The sequence below is a fragment of the Bos grunniens genome, chromosome 19 (genome assembly GCF_055505025.1).
Source record: "Bos grunniens cultivar Pamir isolate PY7600 chromosome 19, Bosgru_T2T1.0, whole genome shotgun sequence".
Classification (NCBI taxonomy): domain Eukaryota; kingdom Metazoa; phylum Chordata; class Mammalia; order Artiodactyla; family Bovidae; genus Bos; species Bos grunniens.
Genome location: NC_141183.1, coordinates 50,788,199 through 50,813,068, shown reverse-complemented (window position 1 = coordinate 50,813,068; position 24,870 = coordinate 50,788,199). Strand labels below are relative to the sequence as shown.

At 38.4% G+C, this 24,870-nt stretch overlaps 1 protein-coding gene and 1 non-coding gene across 3 annotated transcripts in view; one reads left to right on the top strand and one right to left on the bottom strand.

The window, feature by feature from the left end:
* The window catches only part of USP32 (ubiquitin specific peptidase 32), a 209,303-nt gene that overhangs the window by 94,792 nt on the left and 89,641 nt on the right, over window positions 1-24,870 (top strand). For both annotated transcript variants that reach the window (XM_086360499.1, XM_086360500.1), the window contains exons 3-5: window positions 14,386-14,491; window positions 17,932-18,050; window positions 22,048-22,207. In XM_086360499.1, the coding sequence (XP_086216625.1) occupies window positions 14,386-14,491; window positions 17,932-18,050; window positions 22,048-22,207 (385 nt within the window). The remainder of the gene's footprint in view (window positions 1-14,385; window positions 14,492-17,931; window positions 18,051-22,047; window positions 22,208-24,870) is intronic.
* LOC147352632 (U6 spliceosomal RNA) lies at window positions 8,008-8,118 on the bottom strand. Its single transcript, XR_015148536.1, has one exon. It is a non-coding gene; the product is annotated as a U6 spliceosomal RNA (small nuclear RNA).

Below are 24,870 nucleotides of genomic sequence, written 5' to 3'. Positions count from 1 at the left end.
TTAGCTTTCTCTGGTTGCAGTGAGCAGGAGCTACTCTCTAGACGCAGTGCTCGGGCTTCTCATTTTGGTGACTTCTCTTGTTGCGGAGCCTGGGCTGTAGGCACTCAGGCTCAGTAGTTGTGGTACACAGCCTTAGTTGCCCCGTGGCATGTGCGATCTTCCCGGACCAGGGATTGATCACATATCCCCTGCGTTGGCAGGCAGATGTCAACCACTAGACCACCAGGGAAGTGCGATAACTTTTACTAATAGTCAGTTTTATTTCAAACATCCTTCTCTGTTTAACATTTCTCTTATGTTGTTAAAGTTTTTGTGTCTTGCTAAGTGTTAGATGTTGTAAACTGATGTGACACATCACCTTGAAAATGTAAAATATCATGAATTGAGTGAAATTTTTGATTTTCATTTACCCCCTTTAAATTTGGGGGCATTGAAACAGATATGTATATTCACCTGACCTAGTCCCAGCCTCATTTTCCGGTTCTAGAGATAGGGACGGAGGTAGAAGTCACTGGGGATTTTGGCATGTTATCATGAGTCCGTCGTTTTTGCTGTCACCACTAGAACCCCCGTTGGAAATCTGCTACTACTCAGAGATGGAATTCAGCTATTTGAATTGCAAAGTGGGAACCTGAACAAGTCCTTTTCCCCTCCTGCTCCTTAACCATAGTTGATATGCATAGTGGTTAATCCCATGCTGTTTGTTCTCTAGATGGAATTAGATTAGTAACAGTAGGAGAATATTTAATTCTTTAATCACTACCATGTAGCATCGGAGAAGGCGATGACACCCCACTCCAGTACTCTCGCCTGGAAAATCCCATGGACGGAGGAGCCTGGTAGGCTGCAGTCCATGGGGTCGCTAAGAGTCAGACATGACTGAGCGACCTCACTTTCCCTTTTCACTTTCATGCGTTGGAGAAGGAAATGGCAACCCACTCCAGTGTTCTTTTCCTCGAGAATCCCAGGGACAGGGACGGGGGAGCCTGGTGGGCTGCCGTCTATGGGGTCGCACAGAGTCGGACACGACTGAAGCGACTTAGCAGCAGCAGCAGCATGTAGCATTAAATTGTATTAGCTTAAGCAAAAAGGTCATAGCTTTGTTGGCTAAAATTTCCAAGCTTGATCTTATTCTTCTATCCTCACATATAATTCTGACTTTTTAAAAAATTCTGAGCACATTACATTTAATCTTGCTGCATTTAGCCTTGTGTTCCTGCCTAAGATGAAGTTAATTCTATATTCTATTGCCTGTTTTATTAGTCATTCCTCCCAGCTTTTGTCTTTTATGAAATTAATACACATGCCTTCTATGTCATAATCCAAATCACTGATTTGTTGTTCTTCAGTTGCTAAGTCATGTCCAGCTCTTTGCGATCCCAAGGACTACAGCTCACCAGGCTCCCCTGTTCTTCACCATCTCCCAGAGTTTGCTCAAATTCATGTCCATTGAGTCAGTATTGCTATCTAACCATCTCATCCTCTGCTGCCCACTTTTCATTTTGCCTTCAGGCTTTTCCAGCATCAGGGTCTTTTCCAGTGAATCGGCTCTTCGCATCAGGTGGCCACAATATTGGAGCTTCAGCTTTATCATCAGTCCTTCCAGTGAATATTCAGGCTTGATTTCCTTTAAGATTGACTGGTTTGATCACCTTGCAGTTCAAGGGACTCTCAAGAGTCATCTCCAACAAAAAGTGTTTAATAGTTGGCAGGTTGGCACTTCTTTAGACCTATTTTTTCCAAAAAAGATGTAGAATTTTTAATCAACACTCTTTTATATTTGAGTTTCAATGAGATTTGCATGACCCTAACTCTAATTATTCAGTCCACAATTTATTATCTAAAATATGTTGTTATTGATATGAGACCTTGTCATAAACTTTCCTAAATAAAGTCAGCATGTTCATCTTAATTATTATTAGTTAATTTAATCACTGTACCATTTTAATTTTCGGGAACATGATCTTTGTCATAACGTGGACTGTAATTAACTTTTTATAACTTCTAGGCTAGCTTTATAGCTGGGCATATGAAGAAATTGGTCTACTTCTTATGTGATCTCTTAAAGGGAAAGGTATATTTTTTAAAATTTTACTTTACAGCTTTTTTTCTTCTTTTTGGCTGCACTCAGTCTTCATTGTATGTCCTCTGGAGGGAATGACAGAGGATGATGGTTGGATGGCATCACCAACTTGATGGACATGAATTTGAGCAAGCTTAAAAAGTGAAGCAATTTTTTTTGGTCACACAGTGCTGCTTGCTGGATCTTAGTTCCCCACCACAGATCAAACCCGGGCCCCCTCCAGTGGAATCTTGGAGTCCTAACCACTGGACCTTAAGGGAATTCTCATAAAAATTCACTTTTATAGAGATTTGAATTGAATCCTTTTTCAAAATAGGTGTAGAAAAATATAAGAATTGATATATTCAGTTATTATTAGAAGATTGTTTCATTCACTTGAAAATAGTTGCTTCTTATATTATTGGTAAAACAAAGAATATGTCAAGTTGACCTTTTGCCAGTGCTATAGACTGTTTGTTTATTTTTCCAAATTAAACATTCATCTTATCATTGCAGGAGAATCTGAAGCATAAGATTAATTCAAGTCTAAAATTGATTTTGCTAAGATTTCTGTATAAGATTCAAAATCATTTGAAGTAAAAACAAGTGGTATCTGTATAAATTTGATCTAAAAGGACCTACTTAAGGAGAAAAAAAAGATCTATTATAATTATCTTTGAAAATGTGTTTTTCTAATGTCATTCATATAAAGAGGAATGCTGCTGCTGCTAAGTCACTTCAGTCGTGTCCAACTCTGTGTGACCCTATAGACGGCAGCCCACCAGGCTCCCCTGTCCCTGAGATTCTTCAGGCAAGAACACTGGAGTGGGTTGCCGTTATATAGTGAGTGCTGAATAGCAGTAAATAGTCACATAGAATCCCTGCCTCTTATATAACTTACATTTTTCTCAGGAGAGACAGATAATTAGCAAAACATACAAAGTGAAAAATTGCTAGTCTTTTAAAACTCCCAAGTGACTATACTTTGTGTAATTTCAGCTTTCCTTTAAGACAGTATAAACAGAAGGATATATGTCATTAGTTCTTTTGATCCTAAGCAGCCAGAGAATCACTTAAGTTTCCTGAAATAATGGGTTATAAGTAATACAAGGCTTCCCCGATGGCTTAGGTGGTAAAGAATCCACCTGCAATGTAGGAGATGCAGGAGATGTGGGTTTGAGCCTTGGGTTGGGAAGATCCCCTGAAGGTAATGCAACTGACTCCAGCATTCTTGCCTGGAAAATCCTATGGATAGAAGAGCCTGGTGGGCTACAGTCCATAGGGTTCAAAGGAGTCCGACACAACTGAGCATACAAGAAGATAGAAATCTTAGACTACAGCTATGTCTGGTTTCAACACTGAAATGAGTTCACATTCAGAAGAAGGGAATGGACTTTAGGAACTTCAAAATTGTCTAGGATCTTATGTATTTTAATTGTTAGTATGTCCCATGAATCTACTCCTAATTTCTTATAGCTGTAGCATTTTAATGGAAAGTAGGTTGGCACAATGGGACTGACTCTAGCTGCCAACAGACCTGCATAGTGGGGTGAAATGTCTATTTTCTTAAGTGCACTCAATAATTCAGAAAATATTTGTTGTCTGTAATGTATGAAGCACTAAAAGATTTATTGCAATCTTTAAGATCTAGCAGAAGCATAAAGAAAGAAATAAAGCAGACTGAAGCATTTTGTTTTTTGAATATGCAACTGTGTTTGTTTTTTTTTTTAATAGCTGCTTTGGGTCTTTGTTGCTGTACAGGCTTTTCTCTGGTTGCCTGAGAGCAGATGCTACTCTTTGTTGCGGTGCTTGGTTTTTTCATTGCCATGGCTTCTCTTGTTGCAGAGCATGGGCGTGCAGGCCTCAGTGATTTTGACACACGGGCTCACTGGCAGTGGCTCTTGGACTCCAGAGCGCAATCTCAGTAGTTGTGGCACTGGGTTTAGTTGCCCCGTGGCGTGTGAGATCTTCCTGGCATGCGTTCATGGTTAGTCACTCATTCATGTCCATCCGTGTTGTAGCAGATTGCAAAATTTCATTCTATTTTATGGCTGAGTAGCATTCCATTGTGTATATGTAGGTATATACACACACCCCACATCTTTATCCATTCATCTGTTAATGAATACTTAGGTTGCTTCCATATCTTGGCTGTTGTAAATAATGCTATGAACATTAGGATACGTGTATCTTTTTGAATTAGTGGCTTTGCTTGGCAATGTCAAATCTTTGGCACTTAACACATCAGAAAGAGCTCTGTAAATCAGTACTGGAGTAATGGAGGGCATGCTCGGTTACTCATGCAATTAGGTGCCTGGCCCAAAAGTGGTGTCATTTCTCTATATAACCTTTTAGCCAGAAGTTGATATATAGCCCTGTTCATCTGCAAGAAGCATGGGGGAAATGTCTCCATGCCTTATGTCCCCAAGGAAAGGGAAACTGTATTTGTGAGAGCATCAGAATTCTCTTTTACAAATATCTAGGTCCAGTATTCTCATGCTTTATGTTCTCAGAGCATAAAAAAGAAAGTTTTTATTTATTTGGCTGTGCCAGATTTTAGTTGCGGCACACGGGCTCTTCCATCTTCATTGCAGCATTTGTTTTCTTTTAATTGCAGCATTCGGGATCTTTATTTGTGGCATGCGAACCCTTAGTTGTGGCATATGGGATCTAGTTCCCTAACCAGGGATCGACTCGGGCCGCCTGCATTGGGAGCACCCGAATCTTAGCCACTGGCTGCTGCTGCTGCTAAGTCGCTTCAGCCGTGTCTGACTCTGTGCGACCCCATAGACGGCAGCCCACCAGGCTCCCCCGTCCCTGGGATTCTCGAGGCAAGAACACTGGAGTGGGTTGCCATTTCCTTCTCCAATGCATGAGAGTGAAAAGTGAAAGTGAAGTCGCTCAGTCGTGTCTGACTCTTCGAGACCCCATGGACTGTAGCCCACCAGGCTCCTCTGTCCATGGGATTTTCCAGGCAAGAGTACTGGAGTGGGGTGCCATTGCCTTCTCCGCTTAGCCACTGGACGACCAGGGAAATCCCTAGATTCCCTTTGGAAGTTATCATTTAGAATTATTTTCTTGTTATCCTACTTCTCTGTTACCTTAGTTCAATAATGTCCTCTAGAAAGGAACATTGAAACATTGTTAATATGAAACATTTAATCTGTGTCAAATGCAGTGATTAACTTAGTTGGAGATGAAATGGAAAAAATTGTATATATGTGGGAGTATTAGTATACATTCTTCTGGGTTTTACTTTCCTAGATGTGTCCACTGAAAAGTTTGAGAAACAGTCAATAATACCCAAGCAGCAAGCACCCTTAGTATCGTGATTGTGATCTCTAAATAGAACTTCCCACTTTAAAGAACCAGGCTGCTTGAGAAAATATGATTCTAGGTTTGGGTCAGGAAATTTATAAAGTGAGCTTAGAATATCTTGTTGTACCAGAAAGGAAGCAAAGTGTCAGACAGTACTTAGAGTCATAAAAAATGGATTCAGGAGCCAATTTGAAGAACAGTCTGCCTCTACAAAGGGATAGGGAAATTGATCATGGCTAAACTATGAATGTAAGGAGATTGAAACATATCAAATATATTTTAAAAACTACCCCTTTTAAGGGGATTGAGGGAGAATGGAGATGTGTATATGTGTGGCTGAGTTCTTCTGCTGTTCATCTGAAATTGTCACAACATTGTTAATCAGCTATACCCCAACAAAATAAAAAGTGCAAAAGAAAAAAAATATACCCCTTTTGGATACAGGTTTCGAAGACCACTCCCAGATTCATGATTCACAGGAAGGGCTCCTAGGACTGAGCATAGTCATACTCAACTATTCTGATTCATTATCACAAAAGGATACAAAGCAAAATTAGTAAAGAGAAAAGGAATATGGGGCAAAATCTGGAGGAGACCAGGTGTAAGCTTCTTCCATTCCTCTTCCGGAGGGGATATACTTAGTTTCTCTAGTGGTAAGTTGTGACAACAGGTGTGAAATGTTACCATCAGGGACGCTCTTTAGAGAGACACGCATTGCTTAGGGCTTTTACTGAAGCTGGTCACCTGGACACCTTCTAACTTATCACAGGCCAAAATTCCAAACTTCCAAAAGAAAGCAGATGTTGAGCATAAACCACATTGTTTTCATAAACAGTTTAAGCAGTTAACCGCATTTAACATTTAGGGAACAGTTAGATTCAGGAAGTCTCCCCAAAATCCACGTTCACAGATACCAGTCAAGGGCCAAACTTGAAAGCGGATTTAAGGATAACCGTCTCAAGTAGTCTATATTTTCTTTTTTCTGCACAGATACCTCTGAAAAATGCTGGGAAACCAACTCATATTTTAAAAACTGGTTAATGAAGGAAAAGAAGTGCATCTCAGGGTAACCAAAAAGAGAGATAAGCAGTCATTATGTGCCTCCTGATGAAAATACAATAGCACCAACTGGGAGATGGTTCTTGCCAAAAAATATAATTTAAACGTGATCAGTTTTCTGGGTCTAACTACCTATTTACAGGAAATACAGAGGACAGACAATATAGGTCTGTCCCAAGACCTGTTCCCAAGGTCTACATTGTCAAAATGTAGACCTTGGAAAACTCCCCAGGACAAATGTCTTTGTTTCTTCAGCAAATAAATTGTGTTGAAAAAGAGAGGGAGAAAGAAAACCTACAGATCCAGAGAGTTAAGAGACTAGCAATCAATTATATATTTTAGATCTTAAGTTGAAAAAAAAAATGAGATAGTTGGAGAAATTTGAATACTAACTAGATATTTGATGCTACTAAGGAATTTTTGTAGTATTTGTCTCAGTCCATTTTTAGGCTGCTGTAATGATACCATGTTCTGGGTAGCTTATAAACAGAATTTTATTTCCCATAGTTGTGGAGGCTGAGAATTTCAGGATTATGGTGCCTGCAGATTCGGTCTCTGGTGAGGGCCCACTTCCTGGTCATAGATGGCCGTCTTTTTGCTGTGTCCTCCTGTGGCTAAAGAGGTAAAGGAGCTTTCCTAGGTCTCCCATTTATGAGAGTACTGAGCCCCCTGAGTACCGCAGCTACTGCGCCCACATGCTGCAGCTACCAAAGCTCATGCAGACCAGAGCCCATGCTCTGCAACAGGAGAGGCCACCACCACGAGAAGCCGTGCACTGCAACTGGAGAGTAGCCTCTGTTCGCTGGAACAAGAGAAAACCTGCTCATCAATGAAGACCCAGGGCAACCAAAAATAAATTTTCAAAAAAAGACCACCTGTCCCATTTATAAGTGCTTCACCCTCATTACCTCATCACCTCCTGAAAGGCCCATTACTGGGTTTCAACATAGGAATTTGGGAAGAGAGGGATTTTTTTAGTTTTGATAATGATATTATGCGTTATATTTTAAAAATATCTTGTGAAGAGAGACAATATTTTCATATCAAATTAAGAATAAACTATAATAAGTTTTTAAATTTTATTTAGCTACTTATTTTAAAAATATTTTTGTAATGGAAATATGGTTGATTTACAATGTTGTGTTAGTTTTTGGTGTATAGCGCAGTGATTCTATACACACACACTATTTTATATTCTTTTACAGGACATTGAATATAGTTCCCTGTGCTGTACAGTAAGACTTTGTTGTTTATCCATTCTATGTATATAATAGCTTGCATCTGCTAGTTCAGAACTGCCAATCCATCCCTTCTCCCTTCCCACCGTTGACAACCACGAGTCTGTTTCCTGTTTCTGTGAATCTGTTTGTTTCATAAATAAGTCCATTTGTGCCGTGTTTTTTATTTTTTAAAATCTGTTCTTTGGCCACACTGTGCAGCTTGTGGGATCTTAGTTCCTCAACCAAGGACTGAACCTGGGTCCTCAGCATTGAAAGCACAGAGTCCTAATCTCTGGGCTGTCAGGGAATTTCTTGTGTCATATTTTAAATTCCACTTACAAGTGATACCATAGTATGAAACCCATCATAAATCTATCTGCATGTCATCCTTGCTAAGGGGCCATTCTAATCTCCTCTATATCATTCCAGTTTTAGTATATGTGCTGCTGAAGTGAGCACTGCAGGTTGTTTTTGTTTTTATTCAAGCACACAGTTAAGAGTTTGTTGTTGTTTAGACATTTCTAGAAAAATCAATTTTTCATTAACAAATTTAGATCAGCTAAATTTGATGTAAGAAGACTAGATTTGACAGTTCAGAAACTTTTGATATGAACAAAAACCAGCTGACAATCAAATATCTATTAAAAATTTTAGTGGAAAAGTGATTCTCTTGAAAATTATATAAAATGAATGAAAATTTGAAGATATTAATTTGGTTCTTTTGACTGTGAATCAAAATCGTTTAAAAAATGTAATAGTGTTTACTCAGGAAAAGTTGTATTCAAGGGCAAAGCCATGAGCTCATCAATGCTGAGTTAATTCTTACTGATAAACAGAATGGAGTCAGGCTGCAGTCTGCCTTCTGCCCTAAGAGCAGCCTTTCTCACACAGGGGCTGCTCTTCCACCTGGGTTCTAGAATGAGAAGACATGTGACACCAAGCCTCAGAGGACTGGAACTAAGGCTCAGGTAGTTAAGTGATTTGCCCAAGATTACGTAGCTGGTAAATTAGTAAAGCCTGGCTTCAACTCAGGAATTGCATCCCTTACTGCTGTCCCCTAGGAACAGTGGCATATCCTTGTACTTTATGTCCAAAAGATGCTAAAAGGAGAAGGACGAGGATCGTAGAACGTCAGTTGAAATGTGACACGGTCTTTCCTTTACACTGTACACCTACGTACATCTGCCTTTTTAACCTTCTAACTATATGGAGAGGGTTAGGTTCTTTGTATATTATAGTATAAGTCTTTCTCTTTTAAAATGCAGACTAATTCCCCAGTCTTCTCAACTAATCATATTATTTACTGGATGATATCACTGTCTGAAAAGAGGCTAGTGAGATCATTACCATAAGCATCAATTTTACACATTAGTGTAACAGTATGCCAAAGTCTCAATCCAGATGTTAATGGCTACCAAATGTTTAAGGAAATATGTTTTTTATTCTTCTTCATTTCTAATAGCTACAGAAAATTATTAGAGGGATTTTAAAATAAAGTTTTTATAACAGACTATAGTAATAAGTTAACACGTGCCTTTTAAAAAGTGGCAACAAAATATCCTTGCTTATCCTGTATAGCCTCTTTCAGTGGATCCTAAGAACAGTGTAATGAGCATGGCACTTAATATTTCATTAATGTTAAAGTATTGTCAGTTATTTGGTGAGTGTTGATATAAAAATAACTTCTGCAGAGTGAAAGAAAGATATTACACATTTAATGTTAGATGCATAATGATTTCTGGAACATTAATAAAAGGTGGAAAATACATTCATCTTAGATCAGGGGATGTGGTAATTTTCTTGGGCCTGCTTTCATCATCTGTTAGATGAACTTTTGAACTTTGTGGTTTTAGAAAGTTATTGCTGTTCTTATGTTTTGGGCATGAGGGACCACTATATTCATTCCAACCAGATGTATTCAAAACAAAATCTACAATTTACAGATACTTGCAAAACTGAAAAATCATATCTTACTCAGACTTTGTTGGTTAAGTTTACTTTTATGACTTTGCTCTCTTTGTATGAAAACCAATGAAGTGACCACATTATCAAGTTAAAGTGGAAAGAAAGGGATGCCAAAAAGTGGAAAGAAAGGGATGCCAAAAACATAGTGTCTGTAGATTGGGTTTGTGAATACTTTGAAATTTCTTTTGTTTAATCTTCAGTATATTTGACCAAAATGGTATACATCTTGCTGGTGATGTTTTTCATTTTACATGCTAAAGAATATGTGTAACTGTGCTGTGGAACAGTGAAAGAGTTAAGAGTTCAGTGTTAGGAACCTCAGTTTCAATCTTGATCCTGCTGCTTCATTGATGTATGACTTGGGAAAGGTTATTTCAGTCTCCTTGGGCTCTAGTTTTTCTCAGCCATAAAATAGGGACAGCAGTAATATCTTCCCCATGGAATTATCTTGAGGTTTAATACTGGTGAAGCAAAGCACTTGGATTAATACTAGACTTCACTGGTGGCTCAAGTGGTAAGGAATCTGCCTACAGTGGGGGAGACCGGGTTTGATCCCTGGGTCAGGAAGATCCCTTGGAGAAAGGAATGGCAACCCACTCCAGTATTATTGCCTGGAGAATCCCATGGACAGGAGAGCCTTGGGGGCTATAGTCCATGGGGTCACAGAGAGTCAGACATGACTGAGCAACTAACACAATAATATATAATTTAAAAGTATTAGCTATTGTTTTTATAAATTTATTAATGGAGTTGATGTTGGGTTAAACACTATGTGCTGTGATTAATTTCTCACTGGCATTGTGAAGACTGAGCTACAACATGGAATAACATTTTAGAATACAGTAGTAAACTTCCAATTCATCTGTCCCATGTTCTATTGTCATGTGTTTTACATATGCTATAAACACATTAGAATTTTACTGTATATTCCTTCCCTAGTAGCTCAGCTGATAAGGAATCACCTGCGATGCAGGAGACTCAGATTCGATTCCTGGGTCAGGAAGATCCGCTGGAGAAAGGATAGGCTACCCACCTGAGTATTCTTGGGCTTCCCTGGTGGCCCAGATGGTAAAGAATCTATCTGCAATGAAGGAGACCTGGGTTCGATCCCTGGGTTGGGAAGATGCCCTGGAGAAGGGAACAGCTACCCACTCCAGTATTCTGGCCTGGAGAATTCCATAGACTTTATAGTCCGAGGGGTGGCAAAGAGTCGGACACGACTGAGCAACTTTCACTTTCTTTATTCCATTAGCCAGCCAATTATCTTTTAGACCAGTGAAAAATAAGGAAATTTCATATTTGATTTATTCGATTTCCTACTCTTTTTTTCTTTGTGTTGATACAGTTATTTTGTTTGATATCTTATTTCCTTCAGCCTGAAGTGCTTTCTTTTACCCTTTTATGTAGTATACATTTGGTTCTCTGTTTTTATTTTCCTGAAAAAGTCTACTTTTTCTTTTTAAAAGGTATTTTCATTGGGAATAGGATTCTCAGGGTTTTTTTTCTTTTCTTTTCTTTAATTGCTTTAAAATTGTCATTCCACTGTTGTCTGGTTTATGTAGTTTTTGATGAGAAATGTTTTTCTCAATGTAATGCATTTTTTTTCCTCTGGCTACCTTAAAGGTTTTCTTTTTACCTTTTGCTTTGAATAGTTTGGATACGATTAGCTGGTTTTGGGGAGTTAAAAGTGATTGTCCTACCTGTTCTCTGAACAACTTATATCTGAGGTTTTGTGTCTATTAGTTTTGGAAAATTCTCAACCTTTATCTTTTCAGCTATTCTGTTCCCTTCTCTTTTACTTCTCAGATTTCAGTTGCATGTGTGTTAAATCATTTTGTATTTTCTCACAGCCTTTGGATTTCCTGTTTTGTCCCCTCCCATCCCCACATATTTTCCCCTCTGTGTTTCGTTTGGATAATCTCAAACTTGAGCCTGTTGAGTTTGCTGTTGAGCCATTCCAGAGCTTTATAAAACTCTATTTCTATGTTTTTCCTTTGTCAGTCTGTGAGGTTTTGGGTTTTTCTCTGCTTCCTTGTGTGACTTATAATTTGTGGTGGGAAGATAGACGCTTTATATAGGACAGTAGAGACTGAGCTAAACAGTGTTTGTGCCTGGCTGAGTCTTAGCACAAGTAGTTGAGTCAGTCTAGACTTGAGTTGAGCTGGTTTTTTAGTGTGTTGTTATGACTACCCACAGTGCACACTACAGGCTTCAAATTCCACACTAAGGTTACCTCTTTTAGATTAGAGGCCCGTTTGCCAGGGGAGATTTGTAATGTCTGCTCTACCTTTAACTTTTGATCTTATTTTCTCTTTGGTACTGTACCTCGGAGAAGATCTCTCTACAGTCTTCCCTCTCCTGCAGTGGTAGACTGCTGTTATTGATTGTTCAGTGTTTGCTAACACAGTGGTGGAGGTGGGTGAGGGGTGCCAGGGTGGGGGATTTTCTGTTGTCCTATTGCTGTCTCAGTTTTAGGCGGTCCTTACGTCTCTGCAACTTGGAGGGTGAGACTTTCTCACTGATTCTGCCTCTTGCCAAATGGTAGGGGACCTTTAAAGGTCTGTGGCTGTGATGTTTTCCTGACCCTCCCTTAGAGATAGAGGGTACCTTCCTCTTGGGCTTCCCTGGTGACTCAGACAGTAAAGAATTTGCCTGCAATGCTGGAGATCCAGGTTCGATCCCTGGGGTGTGAAGCTCCCCTGGAGAAGGAAATGGAAACCCACTCCGGTATTCTTGCCTGGGAAATCTCATGGACAGAGGAGCCTGGTGGGCTGCAGTTCATGGGGTCACAAAAGAGTTGGACACGAATTATGCAGGGGCCAACTCGAAATAGTTACTACTCTACAAAGTATATGTGTTATATTCTTTTTATGTTTTGTGTATTCTGATTTGGAAACATCTCCCTGTGCTAGTTTCTGCTGAACATGCTATCAGTGGCACTGTAGACACACGGTTTCTAGCATCAGCTGTCATAGTGTTATTAAATATATTTATAAATATCATTTAATGAATATGTATTTTCATATGTTGACTCTTTAAGTTTTATTCCTTGAATTATCTTTAATCATGTATTTTAATGACAAATTCTTCTTGGCAGATACTAGGTCATGTTTTTTTTTCTTTTTTAAACCACACAGCACTTCTAACACCAAATGTGTGGAGTTTTTTCCCACATCAATCAGTTCTGTAACTCTCTGGACACCAGCTGCGTGTCCTATAAATCAATTCATTTCTGATACTAACTACCCAGAGTTAGTGCAGACATCCAGGTCTGCCCCCCACTTCAGAAGATGCCAGTTTCAGGTCCCCAACTTCTTCTACTTCTCACCAATCAGCTGTAAGTCAGGGGTTCCCATGTATCCCTCCTGGGATTCAGTAATTTTCTAGAAAGGGCTCGCAGAACTCAGGAAGGCATTTTATTTACTGTTACCAGTTTACTATAAAGGATACAACTCACAAACAGCCAGATGGAAAGAGATGCATGGGATGGCGGATAGCGTGGGGGCGGGGGGACAGTTCAGAGGGAGATGGTGCACAGTACTTCCATGTCTTGGTGTTACACCCTTCTTGCACCATGATATGTTCACCAACATACCCATAGTTTAGGGCTTCTTCTGGAAGTTCCATTACATAGGCGTGTTGGTGGTTAGCTCCATTTTCAGCCCTTTGCTCCTTCCCTGACTCTGGAAAGTGGGGCTGAAAGTTCTAACCCTCTAATCACGTCATTAGTTCCTCTGACTACCAGCTCCCATTCTAAAGCTTTGTAAGCTAACCCTAACCTGCCAAGGGTTACCCTATTAGCATAAATTCAGGTGTGGTTTAAAGAGGCTTAATATCAATAACAAAAGATGCTCCTTTCATCTGTGGTGGTGGGGGTAGTGGTTTAGTTGCTAAGTCGAGTCCAGCTCTTGTGACCCCATGCCAGGCTCCTCTGTCCATGGGATTCTCCAGGCAAGAATACTGGAGTGGGTTGCCATTTCCTTCTCCACCTTTCATCTGTATCACTCTGGGAATTCCAAAGATTTTAGAAGCTCTTGCGTTGTTTTTTTTTGGAACCTGGCAGAAGACCAAAATACATTTGTTATATGACAGTGTCACACTAGGCTCTCAACACAGAACTGTTGAGTGAATGAATTTATGTGACTGCTGTTACTGTCACTTTCTTATGAATAGCTTTTCTTCTTTATTTCTGATTATTATAATATTCAATTTTAAGAGTATAAAAATGTCTTTATTTTCTTTTTCTTTTACTTAAAAGTTGAATATATTTAATGTACAGCATTGTATAAATTTAAGGTGTACAGCATGTTAATTAGGTGCATTTATATATTGTAGTATAATCACCATTGTATTTCTGAACATCCACTTACAGAATGTTGATTTTTCAAATCAAAATGATATGTAGACATTTAACAGAAGTTGAAGGAGGTTCTCTGGTCAAAATTCTTATCACATTATGGGACTATTGAAGGGGAAGAACTTATCTCTTTGGACTTTGATGAGGACTCCCAAGAGAAAGAAAATTCAGTGAGTCAGCCAGTGATACATATACTTTAGGATGGATACAGTATATTCTTGATTGAGTGTGATAACAAGGTATAAAGGAGGAAGAAGAGGGAGAAATTTAACATCTTTGCGTTGAAGTTTACCAGGACCTTGTTTGGAGATGGAGATAAGATTTATTAAAGGTGATGTTACCAGCCTCAAATTCCTCAATAACTGAAATGTCTAAGGTTGGCTTTACCATTTATTTTCTCCTAGGTGATTTACTGTTCTTTTGGTGGAACATCCAAAGGACTACACTTCAATAACTTAATAGTTGGACTTGTCCTTCTTACAAGAGGCAGAGATGAAGAGAAAGCAAAATGTAAGTACTTTTATTATCTCAAAAAGTTAAAATACCACATTTATGTACAGAATAATCTACCTCAAAATTTTGATGACTGTCAAAGGATTTGAATTGATGTTTCTTCAAAGAAGATATACAAATAGCCAATAAGCACTTGAAAAAATGTTAAACATAAGTAGTTATTTGGGAAATGTAAATTAAAATTACAATGAGATACCACTTAAGTGTAAGATAGATAATGCAGCCACTTTGGAAAACTAACTGGCAGTTTCTCAAACTGTTAAACATTGAGTTTTCAATTTCATTCCTAGATATATATCCAAGGAAACTGAAACCATATATTCATTAAAAAAAAAAGTTCATAACAGCACATTCATAATGGTTACAAAATGGAAACAATCCTAATGCCCATCAACTGATGCATTTATCATAAACAAAGTGTAATATAACCAGCAATAGAATATCGCTTGACAGTAAGAAGGAATAAAGTACTCTGAAAGAGCAGAAAAAACTTCCTTTCTAGGTTGTTTGGCTGATTTAATAATTAAGTTGATGTAAGACAGGTTAAGAGGAGAAAACCAAACACTTTTCACACGTACGTATTTGTTGTAGTCATTCGTCGTGGCTTTTCTCCCAAAGTGCATGTGTCTTTTCCTTTTTTGTGACTGCAGTCACTGTCCACAGTGATTTTGGAGCCCAAGAAAATAAAGTCTGTCCCTGTTTCCACTGTTTCCACATCTATTTACCATGAAGCTATGCAACCAGATGCTATGATCTTAGTTTTTTGAATGTTGAGTTTTAAAAATCAGCTTTTTCACTCTCCTTTGTCACTCTCATCAAGAGGCTCTTTAGTTCCTCTTCACTTTCTGCCGTTAGAGTGATATCATCTACATATCTGATGTGGTTGATGTTTTTCCTGGCAATCCTTAGTTCCAGCTTGTGATTCATCCAGCCTGGCATTTCGCATGATATACTCTGCATATAATTTAAATAAACAGGGTGACAACATACAGCCTTGACATACTCCTTTCCCAGTTTTGAACCAATCCATTGTTCCATGTCTGGTTCTAACTGTTGCTTCTTGACCTGCATACAGATTTCTCAGGAGACAGGTAAGGTGGTCTGGTATTCCCATCTCTTTTAAGAATTTTCCACAGTTTGTTGTGATGCACACAGTCAAGGGCTTTGGCATAGTCAGTGAAGCAGAAGTAGATGTTTTTCTGGAATTCTCTTGCTTTTTCTATGATCCAGTGGATGTTGGCAATTTGATCTCTGGTTCCTCTGTCTTTTCTAAATCCATCTTGTACATCTGGAAGTTCTCAGTTCATGTATTGTTGAAGCCTAGCTTGAAGGATTTTGAGCATTACCTTGCTATCAAGTGAAATGAGTGCAATTGTCCACGACAAACCTAGACAGTGTATTAAAAAGCAGAGACATCACTTTGCCAACAACAATCCTTATAGTCAAAGCTCTGGTGTTTCCAGTAGTCATGTACATATGTGATAGTTGGACCGTAAAGAAGGCTGAGCGCCAATTGATGCTTTCGAACTGTGGTGCTGGAGAAGACTCTTGAGAGTCCCTTAGACTGCAAGAGACCAAACCAGTCAATCCTAAAGGAAATCAGCCCTGATTGTTCATCGTAAGGACTGATGCTGAAGTTGCAGCTCCAATACTTTGTCTACCTTATGTGAAGAACGAACTCATTGGAAGAGACCCTGAAGCTGGGGAAGATTGAGGGCAAGAGGAGAAGGGGGCGGCAGATGAGATGGTTAGATAACATCACTGACCCAATGAACCTAAGTTTGAGTAAACTCCAGGAGATAGTAAAGGACAGGGAAGCCTGGCTTGCTACAGTCCACAGTGTCACAAAGAGTTGGATTCAACAATGAACAACAAATTTGTGTTGTTTTTTAGTTGCTGAGTTGTGATCCACATAGTCAAAGGCTTTAGTGTAGTCATTGAAGCAGAAGTACATATTTTTCTGGAATTCCCTTGCTTTCTCCATGATCCAGCAAATGTTGGCAATTTGATCTCTGATTGCTCTGCCTTTTCTAAACCTAGCGTGTACATCTGGAAATTCTTGGTTCACGTACTGCTGAAGCCCAACTTGAAGGATTTGAGCATTACCTTGCTAGAGTGTGATATGAGCACAATTGTACAGGAGAAGTCCAAAATTAAGATATTAGGAGAGTTTTGTTCTCTCTGAAATCTACAGGGAAGAATCCTTCCTTTTTCCTGACTTCTGGTGGTAGCCCTCAATGCTTGGTATTCCTTGACTTGCCAGTTGCTTCCCTCCAATCTCTCACTATCTCATCTCATGGTTTCTTTCCAGTGTTTCTGTCTTCTGTTCTTATAATCAGTCATATTGAATTAGGACCCAACCTAATAACCTCATCTTAATTTGATTTTATCTGCAGAGACCCTTTTTCAAATAAAGTCACATTCATGAGTACTGGGGTTAAGACTTCCAACATTTTTTTTGAGGGGGGAGATATAATTTAATCCATAACAGATGGTCAGAGCCTTCCAGCAAATATTCCCCCCTAACAGAATCAGCCACGGCATGTGGGTGGGCAGGCAAGGAACCCAGTGGGCCTTCAGAGGAATAGAATGTCTCTTCTTTCTATCACCTATGTTTCCAAATAAATTCAAATTCTCAGGTACTTGGAGATTAGGATTTCAGCATATCTTTTGGGCGGACGCAGTTCAACCCTTAACAGCAGTATTTCAAACATAATATGTACTTCTACCCAACTTTATTATTTCTTACCATTGTGTCATATTTGTCCCAGATCTTGGTTTTTTTTTTTTTTTTTTTTTACAAAATTAAAGATCATGGCCAAGCCAAATAAATGGTATACTATACAGATTTTTCAGTTTGCTTTTTGTACTGAAGATTATTGATATTTACCATGTTGGAACCCTAGTTCCTTTATTTTAATTGCTTTATAGTATTTCATTGTGTGTGTGTCTCAGGTTACCTATTTTTTTTGTTGGTAGACATTTATCTTTTTCCCCCCACCTAAATTTCGCTATTATAAAGATTGCTTCGGTGTATGTTGTACCTCATGCTGATATGTATGAGAGTTTTTCACAAGTGGAGGTGGAGTTGCCTAGGAACTGAACTTCTAGCATAAATCTTCATCTTTACATTTTGGCAAGGTACTCTCCAAGGTGTTACAGTAATAGATATTCATTAACAGTATATAAGAGTTCCAGTTTATCCTAGTTTATTGCTAACACTTTGTATTGTCACACTTAAACAGTTTTTGCAAGTTTGGTATGTGAAAAGATACCACATTGCTGTTGTAATTAGCGTTGGTTTTTTTTTAAGGGATAAACTGTATATTTATAAAATGCTCGGTCACTCAATAATTGTTACCTTTCTCTTTCCTCCCTACATCCACCAGGGTACTTTTAATCTATGTTAAAATTAATTCATTATTTCTTTTTCCTAGACATTTTTAGTCTTTTTGCAAGTGAATCCGGGAGCTATGTTATACGGGAAGAAATGGAAAGAATGCTTCATGTGGTGGATGGCAAAGTCCCAGATACACTCAGGAAGTGTTTCTCAGAGGTACATTTAAAGATTTACATTGCATCCCTGTGGACAGAGTATTAAATCTTAGTTGTATGAGTTTAGCTGTGATGAATAGATGTTTATGTGCAGCATATTCTTGACATTTTTGTATTTAATGGTTGAAGTTTTTTAACAATTTGTGTGCTAGACTCAAAGGTCCATGACACTGCTGCTGTGTTTGTGAATCTGAAAATTCCCAGTTCTACTGTAAAGGCAACTATCTCTACTTATGGTAGATGAAACATACTCCCCCACTCTCACACCAGCACGCACACACACACTCACAGGCGATCCTGCAGACACCTGAGCATTGCTTAAGTTGTGGTGCTCTTCATTGCTTTTCGTCATGAGCACGTAGAAATAGGTCATTGGCCTTGAGCTGTAGGTGACCTCTGTGATCCATCAATGCCTATTTTATCATAAATGCATTTTATAATTTATTTTTTAATTGGTTTGCATAGTGAAATATTTGGGTTTTAAAAATTGGTCATTTTCCTGTTTTCATAAATAATATATTTTCATTGTAAAAAACCTTTAACAACAGAAAATGTATATCTTTTAACAGAGAAAATTTTTCTTTAATTTCTTTTCAGAGGTGTGCTTACATGGGAAGTCCCAAGAGGTGGCAAAATAAAGCTCTTCTACAAGTTTTTGATCCTTTCCTGCAGCACTCAGTGCTGTGTAATTTCTTGTGGCCATTTGATCCACTTCCATTTCACAGATATGAGAGTCTTTCACTGCTGTTGGTTTTATTCAGAGTTTTTATTCAGTTAGTTTAGTCACCTTCCTACCTATATAAGCACTGATTATTAATACTCCAGGCATCTGCATATATCTGGTTCTAATATCTATTTGGACTCTGGCTTTAGCTTTTCATCACTCTGGCTTTAAGTTTCCCCTGTGTTAATAGCACCTGGAGATTTCCCTTTCTTGCTTTTCAGCTTGGCTAAGTAGTTTTTGGTAGTAGTTATGGTGTTACATTTTATTCAGCAGTTCTACATGTTTGGTGCTAAAAGGATTGTCTTCCTGCATTTTTGGTTGTCTTATTGACTGGAAGTTGCTGTGATAGTATTTCAGTACCTTAAGACAAACTAGATCATGTTTTTTGTTTTTCCTCTCTAAAATTTGCTGGCCAAATTTTATTAGGAAAAAAAAAGAGTTATCTAATCTTTGCAAGCCTGATAAATTGGATTTTTCACAGAAATATCAAGTGGTTTGCTTATCTTAGGGGAGAATGTATATTTTTTTCATTTTAATAAGGTTTATACAGACATTCCTGTTTTATAGACAGGGATTTAATTTGGTTAGCCACCCAGTTCTCTTAAAATTTAGGCACAATAGCAGGTACATATACTAAGATAATAATTAGTGCTGTACAGAAAAATTAAGTAGACCACAGGAGATAGGTGGTGATAGGGAGGTGATATCTAGGTGTAGGTATTTTGTTATGGGATGGTTAGGAACAGCTTATAAGAGAAAGGGACATTAGAACAAAGAATTTTAAGGAAATGAGTATGGTAGTAAATGGCTAGGGAAGTCTTATATGAAGAACAAGGTCTTTGGAAGAGAGGAGATCAAAGAAATGAGAGGCCAAGGTTTGGGGATACTCATGTATATAGCTATTTACATCATTAGGTACTTATGGTTGTTTAAAGAAAAAAAAGACTGTGAATGGGCTAATTTTACCTAATTCAACTATTTGATGTATTTACCTACATAATTTTTGAGTAAGGTATGTGATGTGATACACACTCTTGCTTCTTGAGTTACTATGTTTCCAGTAACTTGAGATGAAGGAAATCCACATAGGAGTTACATTGATTTTTTTCTTATTGAATTTTTTTGGTTGTTGATTCTCATGGTGGGAATTCGTACTTTATATTGCTCTTCAAAGATGTATCAATTTCAGAAGTTTGTTTTTCATTGCCATTTATAGTACTGGAAGGTTTTTTCTAGACTGCTGTTGTGATAGTTTATAAAAGATTTCCATTTTGCTTCCTTATTTAGAGCCATGACTCAAGAACATAGAAAGTCATGTTTGACAGATGGGATTTTAGTACTGCCAGTTATATGGAGTGATCCTAATGGGCAAGCAGATTAGAGAGGTCGCTTTGTATTTCACTGAGTTGCCAGGCAGTATATATAGTGTGTGATTCAGGCACAGAGGCTTTGGAGCCTGGACTGCTTGGGTTCAGTTCTCTCTCTGCCACTGTATAACCTTGAACATACAGCTTTCAGAGCTTCAGTTTTCTCGTGTGTAAAATGGGGATAATAGTATCTCCTATTATTGCTTGAGGATTAAATGAGTATAAAAATACTTAGAATTGTGCTTAGGGCATTGTAAATACACATTAAATATTAACTGTATGTGAAGTTGTTAGAAGCACCTATTATCATAGGCAGTTTTTTCTTAGTGGTACATGAAGGTGCGTCTTATAATAACATCTTAGCTTCATAAAACCGTTAAAACCACCATGTTCACTGGATATAAGATGCTTTTGATTAATAAGATGTGCTTTTATGTATTACTATAAAGAACAAAAAAACTACCAGTTACAATTAAAGGGTATTATTGATTTTAAGACTTATCCCAATGTCAAAGATGTTAACGTGTAAAAATGTGCCTCAGCTTGTGGAATTTATACTGCAAACCCTCTTTGTAGACCAAATGTGGGTAGAGAAAGAAAATGGATCTGATCCTCTAAACATGCAGCGATGTCCTCATGTCCCTGCAGCAAGTCTGAGTGCCATAGTCCTCCATTTAGAAAGCTAAGACTTCCAGTGTTGTCTTATTTATTTGTTTATTGGCTGCGCTGGGTATTCATTGCTGTGTGTGGACTGAATTGCCTCCAGTGAGGGCTCTCCTTTGTTGTGCTTCATCAGTTTCTCGCTGTGGTGGAACACAGATTCTCGGCCCACGGGCTTCAGTAGTTGCGGCACGCAGGCTCAGTAGTTGTGGCCCATGGGCTTAGTTGCTCCTCGGCAGGTGGGATCTTAGTTCGCTAACCAGGGATCCAACCTGTGTCCCCTGCATTGGCAGGTGTATTCTTAACTGCTGGACCACCAGGGAAGTCCCTCCAATGTTGTCTTGATTGCTTGAATTGTACTGTTAAATATTCTGAAACCATGAAGCTAAGCATATTACTGTACTTAATAGGATGCTACTAACAATATAGAAATTATTTCTACCGTAACTCTTTTAGGTTATAAGTTACTTGTATCACTTAATAGCTCCATCAGGATTATAGCTACTAGGCTCCTGAGTGTCGTTCTTCATTGTATTTCTATGTGGGTTGCTTCTGCCTTTTTCTCATAGAAATATCTGGCCCATACTCTTGTCTTCCAGTCAAAGAGATTGACTTGCACGGCCATATGATGTTTTTTCTCAGCCCGGAAACTTTTTTTCTCTGCAGATTTAGCAAGACAAGTACTTGGAAAGAAAGCAAAGAAATAGAAACCGCCTTGCTTCTTTTTTGTATTTTAGTTGACTTGTGAATGTACGTTTTCAGTGATGACTTTTGGAAGGGGACTCCTGGATAGTTTTTAATTTGCCAATGAAATTTAAAAGATTATTCATATTCCATACACATTGATTAAAATGTGCTAATTCTAACCAATGGAAGTGTTGAAGCAGGATAAAGCAAATGAAAAATGGCTTTTATTAAGTATTGAAAGAAATGCAGTTTACACTGATTGCAAGATGTACCTTAGCAAATAAAATGTGACTTAGTGGAAGTTCACTGCTTTAATGAATTGATAAAATAATTTGCAATTAGCATATAGGTTTTATGCAAATAAAAGTTCTGAAATAGTTACATTTGAAAAGTTTTTTTTCCAAATACATATATAGCCTATAATGATATTTAGATTATTCTTCCTTTATAGATAGTAGAAGGGAGTAAACGTCAATTAAATGCAAATTTTAAATTGTGTAAGTTCCAAGTAAGGTACCTTAAAGTTTAACTAAACCTGTGTTTTCTTGTTTTAATTTTAGGGTGAAAAGGTAAACTATGAAAAGTTTAGAAATTGGCTTCTTCTAAACAAAGATGCTTTTACCTTCTCTCGTTGGCTACTGTCTGGAGGTGTATATGTGACCCTCACTGATGATAGTGATACTCCCACTTTCTACCAAACTCTGGCTGGAGTCACACATTGTAAGTAATGGCATTTTATTGTGCTCTGTTCACTTTTTAACACAATTGCCTGGTAATAAGAGAATATGCCTATTATCAGTGTGGCTTTTTTTTTCTTCCAAAGTGTAATAACGTGGAATGCTGGAGGCTTGAGTACATAACTGAAAAAGATAAACTTTTTTTGTCTACTCACTGAATACTTTCGTACTCCAAATGCGTAAATTTTTTCCCCTCACACCAAGCAATTCTCCAGTGCTCTATGGACACCAACCGCGTGTCCTACACTTCAGTTCAGTTCTGACACTGTCTGCTGGGATTAGCGCAGACCCACCCCACAGGTTTAGGTCTCGGTCCCAAAAGACTGCCCCTCTGCCCTCCCTGCTTCAGATGCCAAGTCCAGATGGTGACCTGTGCTTCTGACTGACCACCTATAAATGAGACTTCGCATGACCCTCTCCTTGGGTTTGGTAATTTACTAGAACTTCAGGAAACATTTACCTTTACTGATTTATTATATAATAAAAGCTGTATTAAAGGAGACAGATGAACAGCTGGGTGAACAGATACGTAGGACAGAATCTGGAAGGGTCCCAAACCCAGGAGCTTCTGTCCACATGGAGCTGTGTTGCCCCCTTCTTGGCATGTAGATGTGTCTAAGTGCTCTCCAGACCCTGTGCTTTGGGATTTTTGTGCAGGCTTTGTTACATAAGCATTATCAGTTATTAACTGTATTTCTAAATCTTTTCTTCTTTCCAGAGAATGGGGGGTTGGGGGATGGGGTTGAAAGTTCCAAGTTTCTTGTATGGCTTGGTCTTTCTAGTGACCAGCCCCTTTCCAGGAACCTACCGAGAGTTACTTCAGGCATCAGAACAAAAGATTCCTGTCACCCAGAAAATTCTGAGGATTTAGGAGCTCTTCATCAGACATTCCTGTCACTCAGGAAATTAAAGAAATGTCCTCAAAGAGAAAATGTTAGCAAGAACTGGGATCAATATCACTTATTTCACAGCAGCCCTCTACTAATTGTTCTTAACCAAACTATATTAGTTCCTAGGGCTGCTGTAACAAATTAACACAATCCATAAACTGAAAATACAGAAATCTACTCTCTTACAGTTCTGGAAGCTGAAACCAAAGTGTTAATAGAGCCATATTCCCTCTGAAGATCCCAGGGAAGCATCTTTCCTTGCCTCTCCCAGCTTCTTGTGAACCCAGGCTTTGCTTGACTTGTGGCAGCATAATTCTAGTTTCTGCCTCTGTTTTCATATAGCCTTCTGTGTGTGTGTGTGTGTCCTCTCCCCTTCTTTTAAAGACACCACTCATTGGATTTAGGGCCCCGTCTAAGTTTAGGATGATTTTAACTCTAGAACCCTAATTCGTTACACCTGCAAAGACCCTATTTCCAAGTGAGATCACATTCTGTGATTCCAGGTGATAATGAACTTTTGAGGGACGCTGTTTAGTCCACCACAGCACAGGCCTAAATGTTAACTTCTACTGTTCTTTTCTGTGGTTACAGAATGGACGTACTCTGGGCTTTTGCTTATGCTGCTTAACACCAGAAGGAATGCCTTTCCCTTTTATTCTCCCTGCAAACGCTAGTCATCCTTGAAGATTTAAGTCACATGCTGCTTGCTTTCCATGAAATGTTTTCTTGCCTTCCTGTGAGAAATCATCTGTCCTTCCTCTGAACTCTCATAACACTTTCTTTTGTATTCTTCTTGGATGAACTTACCACTTTCATCTTTGTATTATAATTATTTATAATATTTTATTTATTTGTACATGTCATTTCTCTTAAATCATAGAGAGTCTGTATTATTCTTTTATTCACTCTCAGTGTCAAGCCTTAAATAAGTATTTGTTGACCGAGTAGAGGACCTTGGGTATCAAGCACTGTTTGTATTTATTTTTTCTTGTAATTTATGAGTTGGCTACTAATTATTCACCAGCTGCTTTCCCTCTCATTTTTATTCCATTGTTACCAAAAATTCTGACACATAAATCCTGGCATGAATAGGCAGTTAATTTGATGCTCCTACTTTTTCAGCACTACCATCTTTATTTTGAGAGGAAAGCCTTTTTTAAAAAATAGTTTTGTATAAAAAATTAGGAAATCTTTTTATACTTTAAGCTCTATCATTGTCAGTCATATGGATGTTCTGCCGAACTCTTGCTTTCATTTGTAATTGTATGGTAAATTATTTTTCTATTATTGGCTAAGGGTGTGATTACTTTCCTTGAGTGACTCACGTTATAGAAAAAATTGTTCTGGCACTTAATAAAATGGTAAACAAGACTTTTTAAAAATCATTTATTTTTGGTTGCTCTGCATCTTTGTTGCTGTGCTCAGGCTTTCTCTGGTTGCAGCGTGTGGGCTCTAGGGCTCTCGGGCTCCAGCAGTTGTAGAGCACGGTCTTAGTTGCTCAGCATGTGGAATCTTCCCGAACCAGGGATGGAACCCGGGTCCCCTGGATTGGCAGGCGAATTCTTATCCACTGTACCACCAGGGAAGTCCCATAAACAAAACTTTACTTCACGACTTTTACTTTTGCAATAGTGGAGAGAGATTGGTCTTACCTCCAAATATTATAAGGAAAGCAACTTACAGCCAAGGAGCAAGGTGAGGTGATCAGTGGAAGGAAAATTACTAAGAGAAATCATCAAGGGTAGGGGAATTCTTA